Raw genomic sequence first — 17,308 nt, 5'->3', positions numbered from 1 at the left:
TTTTTTATTCTAGTTTATTTTGCTATAGCTTTAGTTATAATAATCATTTCTTCTTCTGCCTTTTCTACATGAATATAACCACATTATAACCATATACAGTACAATGAAATATATAATAGGTAGTTAAATGCTCCTAACGTCGTTGAAGTGGGACTCATCTAAAAGACCATCCCTGCATCCCGGGACTCATGACATTGAAAACCTATTTACATCAGTGCCAGTGGTCCACTCCTTGAGGGGGTTTCAGGTGGTGCTGCTAGAGCCGTAAAAATCCTCCCTTATCGGGGTCACTGGCATATGTTTTCAAATGGGGGGGTCCGTGGCCTAATAAATGTTGATTTGGGGGTCCTTGACACGAAAAACGTTTGGGAACCACTGGGCTAAGTTTTGGGTCTGAGAGACTAAATGTCATCAAATGGTGGACCGTGGCTCAAATGCCCAAAAAATAATGGGCCTTGATAGGAAAAAGGCTTGAAAACCACTGATGTATAGAGGGATGAAGAAGGAGAGAGAGGGATGGAGGGAGGGAGGAGATTGATAGAGGTTTAGCAGTGGGTAAAGGGCAGGATGACAAAGAATGCTGTGGAAAAGGAAGAGAGAGGGAACCACGGTGAGCAATGAAAGGAAACTTGGAAGGTGTGGAGGGGAAGAGAAAGGTAAGGTCAGTAATATAGGGGAGGGGGGAGAAGAAGATGAGGGAAATAGATAAGAAGGGAGAGCAGTGGAGACAAAAAGAGAGATGGCTGCCTGTCCATGATGGAGTGATTCGTTACAGGTGACAGACGGAGAGATCCACAGGGAGAGAGCGAGAGAGAGAGAGAGAGAGAGAGAGAGAGAGAGATTGATGGATAGCTGAGGATATAGATGGATGGACAGACAAAGGGAGGCCGAGTGTTGGTCCCTTGTTGATGCTCCCAGATATAGACAGAGACATGACACCTATTTTACTGCACAAGTGCGCGCACACACACAAACAGCAACCAATGGGTGCGAAGAGGGCCACAACCATGGGCGGGACTTGACAAAGGGTTGAATTGATTTCACATGAGATGAGATTGATGACAGTTTTAGGTCTAGTCTATACAGTATTTTGTGTTCCGTGTCTGCTGTACAATTCCATTGTGAGCTGAGACGATGCAGGGGGGTATATAGGCTTGTACAATGCACCAGAAACACAGCATGGGGAAATGCAATATGCATCATAATGAAATGGACATATCCGTAATAGAAAATGCACTGTTGCAGAGCTCAAAAACAATTTCCAATGTCACCAACTATACCTCGACATTAAGCCATTTTGGGCGGGAACCCCTTTTGGTGTTTTAAACATTATTGTTATAATTTAGCTATTGAAAAATAGCAGATCTACAAGCTCATAGCGCGCCACCGAGTGGCGCACTACGAGCTTGTAGGTCTGCTATTTTTGAAAAATCGTGAAAATATTTATTTCAGAAAACTGGAGGATTTTTTTTGAATTTCGAGGTCAGGCCTAAATGGGTTAAGCCGTGGTCTTTGTCGGCTGTCTGACGTACCGTGTATAGCCTGCCGTCTGAACGCATCTGCTTTTCTTTCAATGGGCTGTTGCACTGACGCAAGTGCTGCCCACACGTGTACTCTAGCCCTGCATCACCCGGCAGCCGCTTAACCCATTTAGACCTGAGAACGTTTCTACAAATGTCTTCTAAATCCTGACAGTTTTCTTGAAAAACCCATGTTTCTATATGTCAGTGGTTCTCAAACTATTTCACGTGAAGGACCCCTAGAATTATATGTATTTGGCCACCTACCCCCATCTGAAAATATGTTGTTCCAGGGACCCCGCCAGAAGCAAAGATTTGAGTTAAAAATGTCTGAAAGAATATATATATATATATATATATATATATACACACAAAGATTTGCGCCACATTTTCATGATTTTTCAAAAATAGCAGACCTACAAGTTCATAGCGCGGCACTCGGTGCCGCGCTATGAGCTTGTAGATCTGCTATTTTTCAACAGCTAAAGCATAACATAATGCTTAAAACACCAAAAGGGGGTTCCCGCGCAGAATGGGTTAACGTTGATTTCCCGCTACATCGCACAAAAGCAAGGTGCACGCTTCCGTGAGCGATACTCACATGACATGTACAGTGTGTTCCCCGTTGTGATTCTGCAAACGCTTCCAGTGTGTACTGTATATAGAGCGTGTTTGAGTCAGTGCATTATCCCTTTCCAACTCAAGTGTCAGGTGAAGAGAAGAAGACATCAGGGTCAGGTTCTCCAGGGTCAGGTTCTCCTTTTTAATATTTCAACTTAATCCCTTTCCATTCTCTCCTCCAGGCTACATAAAGTTAACTATCCATCTCTCTCTCTCTCTCTCTCCGATATCAGTTCCTCCCACCCAGCAGCACCCCACTCGAGTCATGACTTCACTTCAGAGTGGTGATTTGTTCGCTTGTCTGCAGCCATGATCACCTTATTTAACCTCAACACTTTTTCTATTACCCCCCCCCCCCCCCCCCCCCCAGCAATGTTGCACTTTGTTTTCCTCTGAATGTCTTTGCATGTCATTGCTTCCTTACATCCCTGTCTCCTTAATCCATTTTGACCTGAGATTAGATTCTAAAAATGTCTTCTACAACCTGACAGTTTTCTGAAAAAGCTATGTTTCTATGTCAGTCGTTCTTCGATTTTTCAAAAATAGCAGACCTACAAGCTCGTAGCGGCGCCACTCGGTGGCGCGCTATGAGCTTGTAGATCTGCTATTTTTCAATAGCTAAAGCATAACATAATGCTAACACCAAAAGGGGTTCCCCGCCCAAAATGGGTTAAATCAGTCGTGCGCTATACGACCCACAATGCCTCTCTCTATGTTCCGCAGCCAATTTAAAACAAACCATTCATGACAACTTGACAAGGCTCGCTTTCGTGTCAGTGCTACAAGTATGTATAAGCAATGGGAACCGTTGGACACAAAATGCATCCAATTTTTTTGAATTAATTCAGTGACTTCCATCCAATTTTCTTTTTAAGGGGCACTCGTACATTATGTGGCAGCATGGCGCGTGAACAATGCTAACAGGCAGAATCATGTCACTTCTAGATCTTTTTAAAGTAGGGGTTTTCTTTTAAAGAGACAACTCTTTATTAAAGTGCTGAGTTTATGTTAAAGACAAAACGTTTTATTTTAAAAAGGAGATTTATATATACAGTATATATATATAGAAGAGGGGCTTTGTCATTAAAAGTGACTTTTTCTTTTACAAGAGGGGACTTCTTCACCAGGACCTTCAGCACAGTTGTTTCTCCTTCCAGCAAAAAGCATATGAATATGAAAGGGCTTAACATTTCTCTGTCTTTTCAGGTATGCCTATCAACTGAACTTAACGTTTTATTGTCACTTCACAGACTTCCCTAATCAAGTGAGTGGAATGCTTGGTCGTGGCAAGCACCGAGAGGGGGACAGAAAGAAAGGAAGAGAAGAACATGATATGTCAATATGAGCTGTATAAATGGTTTGAGGTAGGAATGGGAATGGGATGATGAGGCAGTTAAAATAGCAGTGGATATAATAACCCATTTAGACCTGAGGACGATTCTACAAAATGTCTTCTAAATCCTGACAGTTTTCTGAAAAACCTCATGTTTCTATGTCAGTCGTTCTTAAACATTTTCATGTCAAGGACCCCTAGAATTATATGTATTTGGCCACCGACCCCCCATCTCAAAATATGTTGTTCCAAGGACCTTCCCAGAAGCAAAGATTTGAGTTAAAAACGCTCGCTCTGAAAGAATATATATTCAAAGATTTGCGACACATTTTACGATTTTTCTTAAACACCAAAAGGGGTTCCCCGCCCAGAATGGGATAAATGAAATTGAATGAAAGTCAAATAGATGTGTACGAGGTGCACGGTTTAAAAAAGGAAATAGCAATAACATGCAGGCAAGCTCACCTCGCCCACGAGTCATAGATATGCATTTGGAAGAGTTAGCCCAGAGGGCTTTCTAACAGGGAGTGTAATATGACACTACAGACAAAACTACACCTATCCCCACCGAAACCATGCCTAGGTTTAACACAGTCAAAACCATGCCTAGGTTTAACACAGTCAAAACCATGCCTAGGTTTAACACAGTCAAAACCATGCCTATAGTTTAACACAGTCAAAACCATGCCTAGGTTTAAAGGTATATTCAGTGATTTCGCTTCATTCAAATATCACTTATTTTTTCTTTTTATTTGGATAATCCTCCCTACTATAGAGTGTGCTGACCATATACGGAGTTCCTCCCTGTCCCCAGTGAGCCCATGGGGTCAAAAATCCCTAGTTTCAGTTTTGGTGGCGGGTGGCAAAGCCTTCATCCAATCAGGATGAAAGGGGCCTTCCTCCAATCATGTGTGGGGGCGGGCCTTGGTGCACATGCTGTTGCACTTCCCCCCACTGTAGAGCGTGTGCAAACTGTGCATGTGCACATTTTGTTACCGGGGCGGACTGGGTGGTTTTCCAAATCACCCAAATCACTGAATGCTCCTTTAACACAGTCAAAACCATACCTAGGTTTAACAGTCAAAACCATGCCTAATAAGTTTAACACAGTCAAAACCATGCCTAATAAGTTTAACACAGTCAAAACCATGCTTACGTTTAACACAGTCAAAACCATGCTTAAGTTTAACACAGTCAAAACCATGCCTATAACCTTAGCCCCACCCAAATCAAAGGGGGGGTTAGGTCCATTTGGTTCCATGTGTACACTCTCAGAGTTACATACCCTCCATAAGGGTCCATTCCATTTGATTCCAAACTATTATTTAGCTGGGGACCCTGGAACTCCCTCGAGGACCCCTAGGGGTCCCCGGACCCCACTTTGGGAACCACTGCAGTATGCATCCTGCTGCTGCCACGGCCACAGTGTTGTTTTTGGCAGCAGTCTCTTGAATAGTTTTAGTTTTAGTCACATTTTAGTCACGTGGAATGTCTTAGTGTTAGTCTAGTTTTAGTCGACTAAATATCATAAGAGTTGACTAAATCTACAGTTGATTTAGTCGACTAAAATGTATTTTTGTCGTAATGGCTGTTTTTACACACTCTACAAGCTCACAACGCGTCGCAGCGCGATGCGTTGTGAGATCGGCTATGTTCAGCATGCAACCAAGTGTAAAATGACTTATACTGGATCTCTTCTCTACTGGGTCCCTTCCTAACATTTTAGTCTAGTTTTTATTTGTTGACGAAAATGTCAGTATATTTAGTCTCAGTTTTAGTCATCATAGCTTAGTTTTCATTTAGTTTTCGTCAGTGAAAAAAGGTAGTCGACGAACACTTTTCGTCATAGTATTAGTCGACGAAAACAACACTGCCACGGCCACAACACCTATACAGCATGGCGAGCAGCTTTGAACACACACGGCGCCCTGTATGCCTCTTCCTCCAAACCGTCCTTGATCTCAGCACTTGACCTCACTTGAGTCCTTCGGTAATGACTTATTCATTCCTGTTCACCCAGTCTGTTTATGCCTCGCGCCTTTGTTTTCTGTGTTTATTATTTTGGTTCTCATTCATAATGTATGGAGAGAGGAAAGGTGGTGGTGGTGGTGGTGGAGGAGGGTTGTGTACTCCAGAGAGAGAGAGAAGAGAGAGAAGAGAGAGAAGAGAGAGAAGAGAGAGAAGAGAGAGAGAAGAGAGAGGCGTGAAGAGAGAAGAGATGATGAAAGAGAGATGGCGTGAAAGGGTGTGGAGCGACTAGGGATAGGAGGAGACGGGAGGTGTGAGAGATTGAGATGGGGGGGATAAAGCGGTCGGGGGGGATAAAGCGGTCGGGGTGGATGGAGAGACACAGGGAGAGAAAGAAAGGAGAAAAGTATGAGCCCAGAAATATATGCGATTAAATATATACCATATAGGTATACAGGAAAGGAAGAGAAATATAATTATAAGCATATGGCCAATATGGGCAGAGTTTCAGCACAACCTGAGCCCCCAAATTGACTTTACTGTTACATGAAATCTAAGCTAAATATTTCAAAAAGTATAAAACATATTGTGGACAAACAATTAGCGGGAGGGAACTGTAACCTACTGGCAGTGTGCAGAACAGAAATCTGGCACCGACTGTTGTTCCATAGATCAACTCCTGGAGGGAGTTACATAGCCTGGCTAATAAGCCAGATTCAAAACACACTGTCGTGTGGTATTTGAGTCTGAAGATGCTGTGTATGGATCTTGTTTCCCGGGGGGACGGGTTCAAAACATTTTCTCTTTGACGCAATTGGTCAGAGCTACTGTCAGTCAAAGGTCTCAAGCATTGAACGTCACTGTACCAAAGCCTGCCCATATTGCATACCGTGTCCCAATTGGCCACACCAGTTCTCTGGTGTAGGAAATGGGCATACAATTGAGCCTCTCCAGACCATAATCCGCCGGTGGGCAATTTTTTTTTGCCAACGGCTGATTCGGTCTGGTTTATTAGCCAGGCTAGGAGTTACAGGGGGGGGGTCCTTCAGGAACATTAATTATGTTTTATTTGTTTAATGTTGTTCATTTTTTCTCATCTCTCAAATGTTCACCAGCCCGGGAGTTAACCCATTTGAATATATATTCTTTCAGAGCGAACGTTTTAAACTCAAAGCTTTGCTTCTGAGGGGTTCCTGGAATAACATATTTTTAGATGGGGCCAATTACATATACTTTTTGGTGTCCTGTGAAATATGGTGCACCACTGATACAGAAACATGAGGTATTTCAGAAAACTGTCAGGATTTTAAATGTTTTTTTTAATTTCGACGTCAGGCCTAAATGGGTTAACCCAATTAGAATGCATGGGAGAATGTGTTGAGAATGACTATTCAGATCATATGCAGGGGGTTGGAGAGGCTGGCCTGGAAGTGCCTGAGCATACCAAGCACTGAACAGACGGAGGAGGAGGAGGAGGAGGAAAAGGGCTGTCATGGCAACAACCGAATCAGAGGCCGCAAGACCGGAGAGCATGGAGGAATATCATATACCTCAGGGGTTCTCAAACTTTTTCACGTCAACAAGGACCCCAAATTGACACTCATTAGCCCACGGACCCCCATTTGAAAAGCTATGCCAGGGACCCCCCCCATACCCATAAGATTTTTACAGCAGTGATTCCGAAACATTAATTTCATGGACCCCCAGTTTCACATGCATTAGTCTACGGACCCCCATTTAATGGCATTTCAATCTCTGGGGCCACAATTGATATTGTAAAAATCACTGTTAATTTACAAATTTAACCAAATGGACATATTATGGGTCCATTTGGTGAATTGAGTAATACTTGTATAGGATTCTCTCTCCACTGTTGTTTCCGGATAAGACAGCTGTAGGAGAATTCACACTTTACTTAAACGGTTGGGTCTATAATGCATTATAATTTATAATCACATTTATAACAATGTTTATAACGTAATATAAGTGCTGGTCATACTAGTCATAATGCATTATAAGCTCAGTGGAACGGCACATGTGCTATAATGCATTATGACTACCATATCCCAACGACTTGAAGTCGGTATGCACATGACCATATATGGGCATAGCGGTCAATGTGGCCCTATAGACAACATGGGTCTACATTTAGACCTACGGTATACATGGGTTATGACTGAGTGAGAGTGATGTCAGAGGTCTCCCATTAGCAACATTTTAATATATAGGATGTTTGAAGAAGATTTTGAAAAGTTCTGAAAATGTTCGCCTGTAATGACTGGTCCCAAAAATAGTCAGCTAGTCACTTCTGAACATGCTTTTGTTTTACAAAAGCATGTTTCTAAAAGGCGGACGTCTCTATAGTCTATAGAAGTTTCAAACACTCAAACCCGGCGTCCCCAAAGCTCAATGAAGTACAGCATGTACGGACGTCTGGGCCCAAGCATTTTATTCCCACTAGACTAAATATATTCGTCTCTTCGCATTGTGAGAAGAGAAGTGTAGATCGGCCATTTGACAAAATGTTTGCCTATTTGCGCCCAAATGTTCGCCTATCATGACATGCCCAGAAAAAGGGACGCTAGGGTGCATGTGCTTATAATAAATACACACAACAGCGTTAGAAAAAATAACTTTGTCTCTTCGCATTGTGAGAGAAGTGTAGATCGCCCACTTGACAAAATGTTTGCCTATTTGCGCCCAAATGTTCGCCTATCATGACATGCCCAGAAAAAGGGACGCAAGGGTGCATGTGCTTAAAATAAATACACACAACAGCGTTAGAGAAATAACGGGTGCGTCACAAACTACAAAACACTAGTAAGTGCCAGAGTGGAGCCACGCTGCACCCATAGAGTATATAAAGGATAGAGACCGAACTGGAGCACTAGCCCCGCCCCCAAGCTATTCATTTCGATGAAGTTGCTCAGTGGCGTTTTGAAGCACCCGGAAGACTGCCGGAAGTACCTCCTCCGGACCTCAAATTTGAGGTCCGGGGTGACGTATGGGTGACGTAGGGAGTGATGGTCCTACGTGTCCGTTCACGGGTCCGCCTGCAGTCCTTCCTCTTACCACTAGGGCCCAGAGCTTCAACGTTGGAGCGCCTCACTGGCCCCTTGGCTGCTCATGGGATCACAGAGGCGGCTGTATTGTAAACAAACATGGAGGTGGAACAGCTGTCTGCAGTGTGTGTGTGTGTGTGCAGCCATTTACAGTGCCAAGCCAAGGCAGCGAGCGGGGCTGGCGGAGGAATTTGGATGAGAACGTGTAGTTGGCGAGATGCGGGCAGCAGGGCTTGTCGTTGCTACAGCGAGGGGGTTACTAGGCAACAACGTCAGCTGTAGCTGCTGCACCCAGCCGGCCGGGACAACAAAAACAGGTTTGGAATTATCCGAGGAACAGCTCAGGAGATTTAAGATTGAATCTGTAATGAATATAAAATGAAATAAACCACCCACACACACACACACACACACACCGTCTTCGCTTGCACAATAAGGACAACTTGTATTAAGGCGACATTTCGGCGATGGGCCTTCTCTAGGCATCCGGTAGATTGAATTGAATCTGTAATAGCCTGGGGTTCCATTTGTGAAATAGCTGAGATGGGTGAATACGGTATAGATATTTTATTCCAATTGTGATATTATCTGAATCAAGTCTACAATCTAGATTTCCCAAATGCATGGTCACATGGGGAGGCGGGGGGTATCAAGAGCAGAGGCATGGGTTTTCCCCTCAGCAAATCCAAACCTACCGTATGTAAACCCCTCGGATATTCTATGCAGAGCTTAAGTTCAGTACACCAACCAAAGGCCCCCAGGACAAAATTCTCCAATTTTCTGGAGTGTCGGATCAGCAGGGGGATGTGTCAGTGATCTGATTTACTTTGACAGGATGGAGGACTGCTTGACGTTTGGTGCTGCCTTACTGGCTAGTTGTTGACATGGGCTTTGACGAGTTGTTTTATTGTTTTCATATAAAGCAGCGGCATGCCGTAATAAACCTGACAAACATTTGTGAAAATGGATAACGGATGGAGAGGGTTGGAGGATGCGCTAACGAAGTGAAACTTGAAGCGCACGCAAGCGCATATGTGTGTGTGTGTGTGCATGCAGTGTGTGTGTACTGTGTCTGTCTGAAGGTGAAGGGCGAAAGGACCCGGCAGGGAAAAAAACATGGAGGGATCAGACCTCACAGGGGAGAGGAGGGGAGGGAGAGCACCCAGCAGGGAGAAGAGAGATACAGAACTCATAAGGTGACCTCTGTAGTCTTCTCATGTGTGACTGCTGTCAAAGAACATCATGGGCCCCGTCTCACACACATCCTCAGAAGATATGCCACGGAGAGACAAAACGTTCCCATGCGTGCACACACACACACACACACACACACACACACACACACACACACACACACACACACACACACACACACACACACACACACACACACACACACACACACACACACACACACACACACACACACACACACACACACACACACACACACACACACACACACACACAATCACTCTCTCTTAAGCCTCTTAGTTCATGGAATCTATTATGTGGATTTCCCTGCGTCTGTTTGATGTGTAAAAACTCCCGGGGATGGTGTAATGGCGACAAATCTACGCAATCCAACCAAAACGGTATAGAGAACAAACCTGCAGTGAGGAACTAAATACACAAAAACGATGTTGAAAATTAAGCATTTACATTGATCTGGGATAACTGTCACATCAACATGGTTTTGTGAATTTAAATGGGAATAATGGCAAACAAGTTAGTTTGCCATTATTCCCAACACTGTTCCACCCCTCCCATTCACAGAGGAGAAAAGGCTACAGATGCCTCAAGACTTCAACCACCAGATCCAGAAACAGCTTCTTCCCCTCAGTCATTGTCCTCTTGAACTCTCTGACCAAGAGATAGAGTCGTCGTCCCCCTCCCCCCCCCCGGTTCAAAAACATGAACTCTTCACTGACTGTACATACACTGTTTATTTCTTACTGCTTTTTATTACTGGTACCTACTGGGTGCTACTACTAACACATTATGATTACTTTTGTACTGCATTGGAGTGATGCCAACAGATCAATTTTGTTGTACATGTGTGTAAACAGTGTTCAATGACAAAATAAAATCCATCCATCCATCCATCCATCCATCCAACTTGTTTCCCATTGTTTTACGAGCTCATTCATGAGATTGTAGATCAGCTACTGTTGGCGTTTGACAATGTCGTACAACAAAGTATACGCCTGGTTGGCATGGTTGTCTCTGCATGAATGTTTGGTCTGAACCCGGAAGTGGAATAAATAAGCATAATTATGCTTCATTGAGAAAGCTTGTAGGTCTGCTATTTTAGAAAAATCGTGAAAATGTGTCTGAAATCTTTGAATATATATTGTTACAGAGCGAGTTTTTAACTCAAATCTTTGCTACTGGGAGGGTCCCTGGAACAACATTATTTTCAGATGGGGCCAATGTCATATTTTTGGGGTCCTTGACATGAATCAGAAATGTTGTCCAGATTGAAAGTTTGACATTCGGGCAGAAATCACATCAAATATATATTTGTGTTTGTGTATGTTGTTATCAACTTGTATTCCCTATGGTCAAAACCTTCAGACTTTTGTTCAAGACAAATCTCCCACATTCCCATTATTTATTGTACAGGTCATTTCACAGTTCCATACGTTTCCAAACTTTTGTGACCTGCAGAAGCACAACATGATGGTGGAAAGATAACCAATACTCCTGGGCAGTCCTAACAAGCCACAGTCCAATGAGCAGCTTGCCTTCAAGGCTGCAATGTTTTCTGTCCCTTTACAAATCGATATGGTGTTTATACTATTTTAATGGGGTCAGAGGGAATATATTCTGACCTCAGTATATGGGAACTGGGCTCTCCAAACCAGTGGGGAACAAACGCTCCACCGAACATGTTTTAGAAGTCAACCTTTTGGCTCGACCAAATGGAACAGTCTAAGTGCAGTTCCCTGATAACATAATTCACACGCTCCCATAGAGCAGGACACCATGAACATAAAATAATGGCAACTGGACATGGAAAGAAAAAAATAAATGTGTACAAAATCTATTGAAAATAGCAGATCTACAATCTCACAATGCGTCGCGTCGAGACGCATTGTGAGCTTGTAGATCGGCTATTTTCAAATGGTCAAAATGTATAGGGTTGAAGTGGTTAATGTATGTTTTCTAATCAAAATTTAAATCTCCAAAGTAACTAGTAACTAAAGTTTTCAAATACTTGTAGTGGAGTAAAAGTACAAATTGTGGCTCTGAGATGTAGTGGAGTAGAAGTAAAAGTATTGGAAATTAGAAATACTCAAGTAAAGTACAAATACCTCAAAATTGTACTTAAGTACAGTACTTAAGTAAAAGTGCTTAGTTACTTTCCACCACTGTGTGTGTGTGTGTATATATATATATATATATATATATATATATATAAAATGAATGTTTCTTGGAAGTAAATCAACAACAGACACCAACAGATGCACACACACGCATGGAGAACCCTCGGAGATCAGTCATCCGCTGGTATACCGCTTTCTGAGTCTGACATGCAGTATTATGGCATGTGGGTTTCAGAAGGCCCGAGGCACCAAGCGTGTGCATGCTTCTGCATACATGCATGTACGGTCTGTGTGTGTCCAAGCCCATAGTCTATGCTACACGTGTGTGTGTGTGTGTGTGTGTGTGTGTGTGTGTGTGTGTGTGTGTGTGTGTGTGTGTGTGTGTGTGTGTGTGTGTGTGTGCGTGCACGTGCGTGAGTGTATGTGCGTGCAGAGATTCATGTGCATCACTTGCACGCCATTGACAGCAGCAGCAGCGTTTTGTTGACTGGAGGACAGTTGTGAGTTCCAGTCACTGTACTGCTCTTCATGCTGTGTGTGCGCGTGTGTGTGTGTGTGTGTGTGTGTGTGTGTGTGTGTGTGTGTGTGTGTGTGTGTGTGTGTGTGTGTGTGTGTGTGTGTGTGTGTGTGTGTGTGTGTGTGTGTGTGTGTGTGTGTGTAATGCATGTCTAAAAAGGTGTTTGCATGTAAACCTTTTGTTTTCCTTTTCCTGATGTTATGATGTACTGTATTGTGATGTTTTTTCATATGATCGACGACACTGAATATGAGTTGAATTACTCAGTGTAATTTTGAGAATAAATAAAACTTGAATTGAATGAATGAATGTGTGCACTCACTGATGTATTTGTTAGTAGTCTGCAACCTTTTTGTGCCATGTGTTGGCACAAAATGTAGATACAAATGGAATTTACATACAAATGTGAGGGACTTCCAGTGCCAGTGATGACCCTGCACTTGTTGCCACCAGAACCTAAAGCTTGCCCACCCCTGGCTTACTGTTTAATTTACTGTAAATGTATTGATATGTCTAATTATATTCATAAAAACATCAGCATGTATTTCACAATGCCACGCCATACTTTCCGGTCCTTCATTGCCATCCCCAGTTCCTGCTTACTGATGCATGTGTACCTAGCGATGACATCAGGGAACGACAGTTTTCTACCTCTGGTCTGCTTTGAGGCAGGACTCCAGAGAAGAAGGGAAGATATAACCTACAGTATAATTGTCAGCTCTGTAGCAGTGGCCGGCAAACTGTGCTCTTCTGGATCGGACTAGTGAAAAAACACGGGGAAGGTTACCGTAAATTAGATTAGTCGATGGGTGGCTCTTCCAAGACAGATTTTGCGCTCTCATTAGAAGGTGCCAGCCAACCGTTTCTCAAATTTTTTGAAAGTGTCCCTGTCTCGGAGCCATAGAGTAGAATCGGCTCAACGGTCGTCCTAAATATTTGTACTTAGTTTGAACATTTTACTAAGCTGGGATGGCCAGATCTTATGCATGTCATCGCAGGTTGACCATGCCATACCCTTCCTAGTTATACTAGATATACAGTAAGCTATATGAACCCAAATACTTGTAGTCATCAACCTGTTTCAGAGGAGTGTTGTTAAGTGTTTCTATAATGTGGTTTTTGTTGTTATAATGTGGTTATTGTTCATAAAAAACAACATTCATCGTAACATGCCATCTCGCTCTATTCCTAGCTATACCTATTTGACCTTTGAGTGGATTATTACGTACAAAACAACAAAGAGAGAATTCCCCATCTTATCCATTAGCTCCATTAGTCGTGTGTTTCTTCCAATCACTCAATAGCGTCCCAGACTGAAGGTCATGACGCTCTTAACTCTCAACTAATGTTTCATGAAGCACATCATAAAGGACTGTGTGCCCTTATCAGTAAGGCACTCAAATAACACATACTGGGCGGGAAGCCCTTTTGGTGTTTTAAGCATTATGTTATGCTTTATGTGTTGAAAAATAGCAGATCTACAAGCTCATAGCGCGCCACCGAGTGGCGCACTACGAGCTTGTAGATCTGCTATTTTTGGAAAATCATGAGAATGTGGCGGAAATCGTTGAATACTGTATATGTATTATTCCCTGAAACAACATATTTTCAGATGGGGGTCCGCGGCCAAATACAGATAATACTGGGGGTCCTTGGGGGGACTACTGACATCATCATCAGAAAACTGTCAGGATTTAGAAGACATTTTTTAGAATCGTCCTCTATTCCCACTGCGCCAGGGACCGCTGCACAGGACACATTGAAACCTATACTTCCTATTTTCTCAAAATCAAAGCCTGTGCAACTGTAAAGTATCTGGCACAGAAATTATCCTCTCAAACATCAAAACCTGCAAATTCAGTAAGGCAAAATGATGGTCCTACAGCACGTAACCAACAACGGACATCGTTTTGTACTAGAGCACACGACAATGCACAGCAGGTAACATGCCTTCGTGTGCAGGGTGCCTTAAGGAAGCATTATGGAGTCTGGGCTAACGGTTATGGGAAGAAAAACATTCAAAATGGTGGTCAGGTCATCCTGTACAAACAACCATCAGTGCCGTCTCCAGGGAATAATCAGCAGGGGGGCCTTCCTTTTTTTCAAAGGGGGCACTTTATTTTTCAAGTTCACCACCCATATGCAAGCAAATGCTCACATATACAATCTATTATACATTTGAAAAGGTGTCCCCAAAAGCTAACCACGAAAAGAAAGTCACCAGCTACTACGTCACTGACACGCTGCAACACGCTGCAACACACACTGCAACAACACACTAACACGTCACACACTTACCCTCCGCGTCGTTCGTTCCCTATCTCCTCATGTCGCGCCGCACGGCCACACTCGACACCACCCGCGTAAAAATTGTCATCGCACTGCCACAAAAGCCGGCTCCCGTCCACACTCGCAAACAATATCAATATCAATCATAAACACAAACACGCCACAAGCACCGACACCCCCGCCTAATTTGTTGCCACGTCTATGAAAACAACCACAGAAAAAATGCCATTCAACACGCTACTTACACACACTACCACTCGCTTACAATACGCGGACCTGGCAACACTACATTCCCTCTCCCATTTGCTCAGAGCCCACCACGTGACCCACACAGGGAGGGAGACGATTGCGTGATGCTTCTATGTACAGGATTCTATAGGTCACCACTTTTGGTGTGACACACATACGGCTTCTGTTTACTATGCGTTGTCAACACGTGCTGAGTTGACAAACATTGACCGATTTCGGAGAAGACTGAGAGTTTATCCTTTACTACTTAGGCTGTGGAAGTATTCACACTAGGCAACTTTTGCATTTATTGGGATTGGCAATTTGGGGAGAAAAGGAGGAGGAGGAGGTGATCAAGCTCCACAACACCACATTGGTAGGTAGCCTCAAGGCTGCATTTATTTTCCTTCTTTTTCCTCTCGAGGCTGCATGGGATGATGTGAACCCCTCCAGCAGGCTAGGGAGCACCGCTCCGGTTAGCGGAAAATGACCGCGGGGTGCGGGTTGCCAGGTTTTTTTATAAGTAAAGTATTTACATTCAATTAAAAAAACATATATATATAATACATTTTAATTTACGTCATATTTAGCGGCATTTCGACCTAATTTCTCTGTTCTTTGTCAATGGCAAATATTGAGACGTGTGGGGACTAAAGCTGTATATAGGAGGGCCCTCAAACACATTATTTCATAACTTTTCATCGTGCTCCTAAAAAAAAAAGTGTGCTACTAGCCGCGATTACATACACAGTTAAAATAATACGAAATTTGCGCCAACGACTGCGTCGACACCTGGCGTGGAACAAACGGGACGAACCGAGGCGCATATATGGATAACAACACTACACGCGCGCTGCAACACAAAACAGCTGCATACAACGCGTGTCACTGTGCACTTCTGTATCTGTGGACTTCTGTATCGCAACGCGGGGCAACGCAACTCTGGGATGAGCGGGCCGAAGGCCCGCGAAATTCTAGTAAACAACAACACAAAAGCCTTCACCACCAGTCTATACTTGTAGCTACTTGTAGCTACTTGCCGCCTAATGCGGGTGGTAGGTACAGTATTTGTGTGAATTGCTGTTCACACACACTGTAGTGCACACCGCGTTGTCTGCTTATTAAAGTCTGACCCACCTTGTTATGATGGGGTTGTGTGTGTGTGTGTGTGTGTGTGTGTGTGTGTGTGTGTGTGTGTCTGCGTGCGTGCGTGCGTGCGTGCGTGCGTGCGTGCGTGCGTGCGTGCGTGCGTGCGTGCGTGCGTGCGTGCGTGCGTGCGTGCGTGCGTGCGTGCGTGCGTGCGTGCGTGCGTGCGTGCGTGCGTGCGGGAAACATACAGAGCTCGTGAAATGCTTTGTATGAGTCATTATTATTACATAATTACAACTCTTGGAAAAAAAATGACATTGTCTGAAGAGCTTGCTGCAACGCTTGTGCAACTCTGTCCACCAACAAACCTCGGCTCGAAAAATGCATTCAGTGGACGACGTGTGAGTGGGTATATGGTGCGGTGGGCCGTCTACGAGGGAGCATTTCTGGCACAAAACAACCAAAGAAAAAGCAAAGGTGAAAGCGTGAAGCGCCAGGCGGCCCGCCCCTACCTCAATGCGGCCCGTGTCTGGCTGGAAGCCTCTGGCCGGGTCCTCGGTGGTCACTCGGCACTGGATGGCGCTGCCGTTCACCCTGATCTTCTCCTGCTTCAGACCCAGCTCGGGGAGGCTGTGGCCCTCGCATATACGGAGCTGGGCGTGCACCAGGTCCACACTGGTAGGAGAAGAGGTAGGAGAGAGAGAGAGTGGTAGGCCGGAGGGAAAGAGAGAGAGAGAGAGAGTAAATTACTTGACTTAAAAGTTTATACTCCGAAGAATGCACATAAAGTGTACAAAGACCCGCACACGGTCTGCACTTGCAATACAAACTTTATTTGAGCCCTGCCTACGCACACCCGCCTCAGAGCATACAGGTGTGCATAAGACGTCTGAATACACATTTATGAAATACATTATCGAGGGCACAAAGAGTTGTATGTGTCTCTGTGATTGAATCCAAACAAGCCTTACATGTACAGAATATAAGCAACACATGCACATTAGTCACTTTAGTCTGTCATATTACCAACACCTGGGAAGAATCGTGGGTACAGAAAGAAAGCACCTTCTCCTCCAAATAGGTCGACTGCCTATAATGGAGGAGATTGAACAGTATGTTGCAAGCTGCTTTGCCTTAACTTGGACAACTCCATGAGAAGAGAAGAGAAGAGAAGAGAAGAGAAGAGAAGAGAAGAGAAGAGAAGAGAAGAGAAGAGAAGAGAAGAGAAGAGAAGAGAGCTGGAAAATTAGTAATGCTCCCAAAAACAATGTAGTCTCTGTAACACATCTAGGGGCCGCAATCTGCATTCAAAGATTTAAGCTTTGGCATTGGTCGATTTGCCTGTCCACTTC

The 17,308-nt window shown here is 43.9% G+C and overlaps 1 protein-coding gene across 1 annotated transcript in view; it reads right to left on the bottom strand.

Moving 5' to 3' along the window:
- The window catches only part of LOC306917822 (pyruvate carboxylase, mitochondrial-like), a gene marked incomplete at both ends in the record, with an annotated part of 110,406 nt that extends 93,775 nt beyond the window's left edge, over positions 1–16,631 (bottom strand). Inside the window, one exon of the mRNA XM_079530724.1 lies at positions 16,469–16,631. Within this exon, the coding sequence (XP_079386850.1) occupies positions 16,469–16,631 (163 nt within the window). The remainder of the gene's footprint in view (positions 1–16,468) is intronic.
- Positions 16,632–17,308: the final 677 nt, after the last annotated feature.

Source organism: Electrona antarctica (assembly GCF_951216825.1).
Source record: "Electrona antarctica genome assembly, contig: scaffold_300, whole genome shotgun sequence".
Taxonomy (NCBI): Eukaryota; Metazoa; Chordata; class Actinopteri; order Myctophiformes; family Myctophidae; genus Electrona; species Electrona antarctica.
Note: the sequence above shows the minus strand (reverse complement) of the source record. Positions and strands in the feature narration are given on the sequence as shown.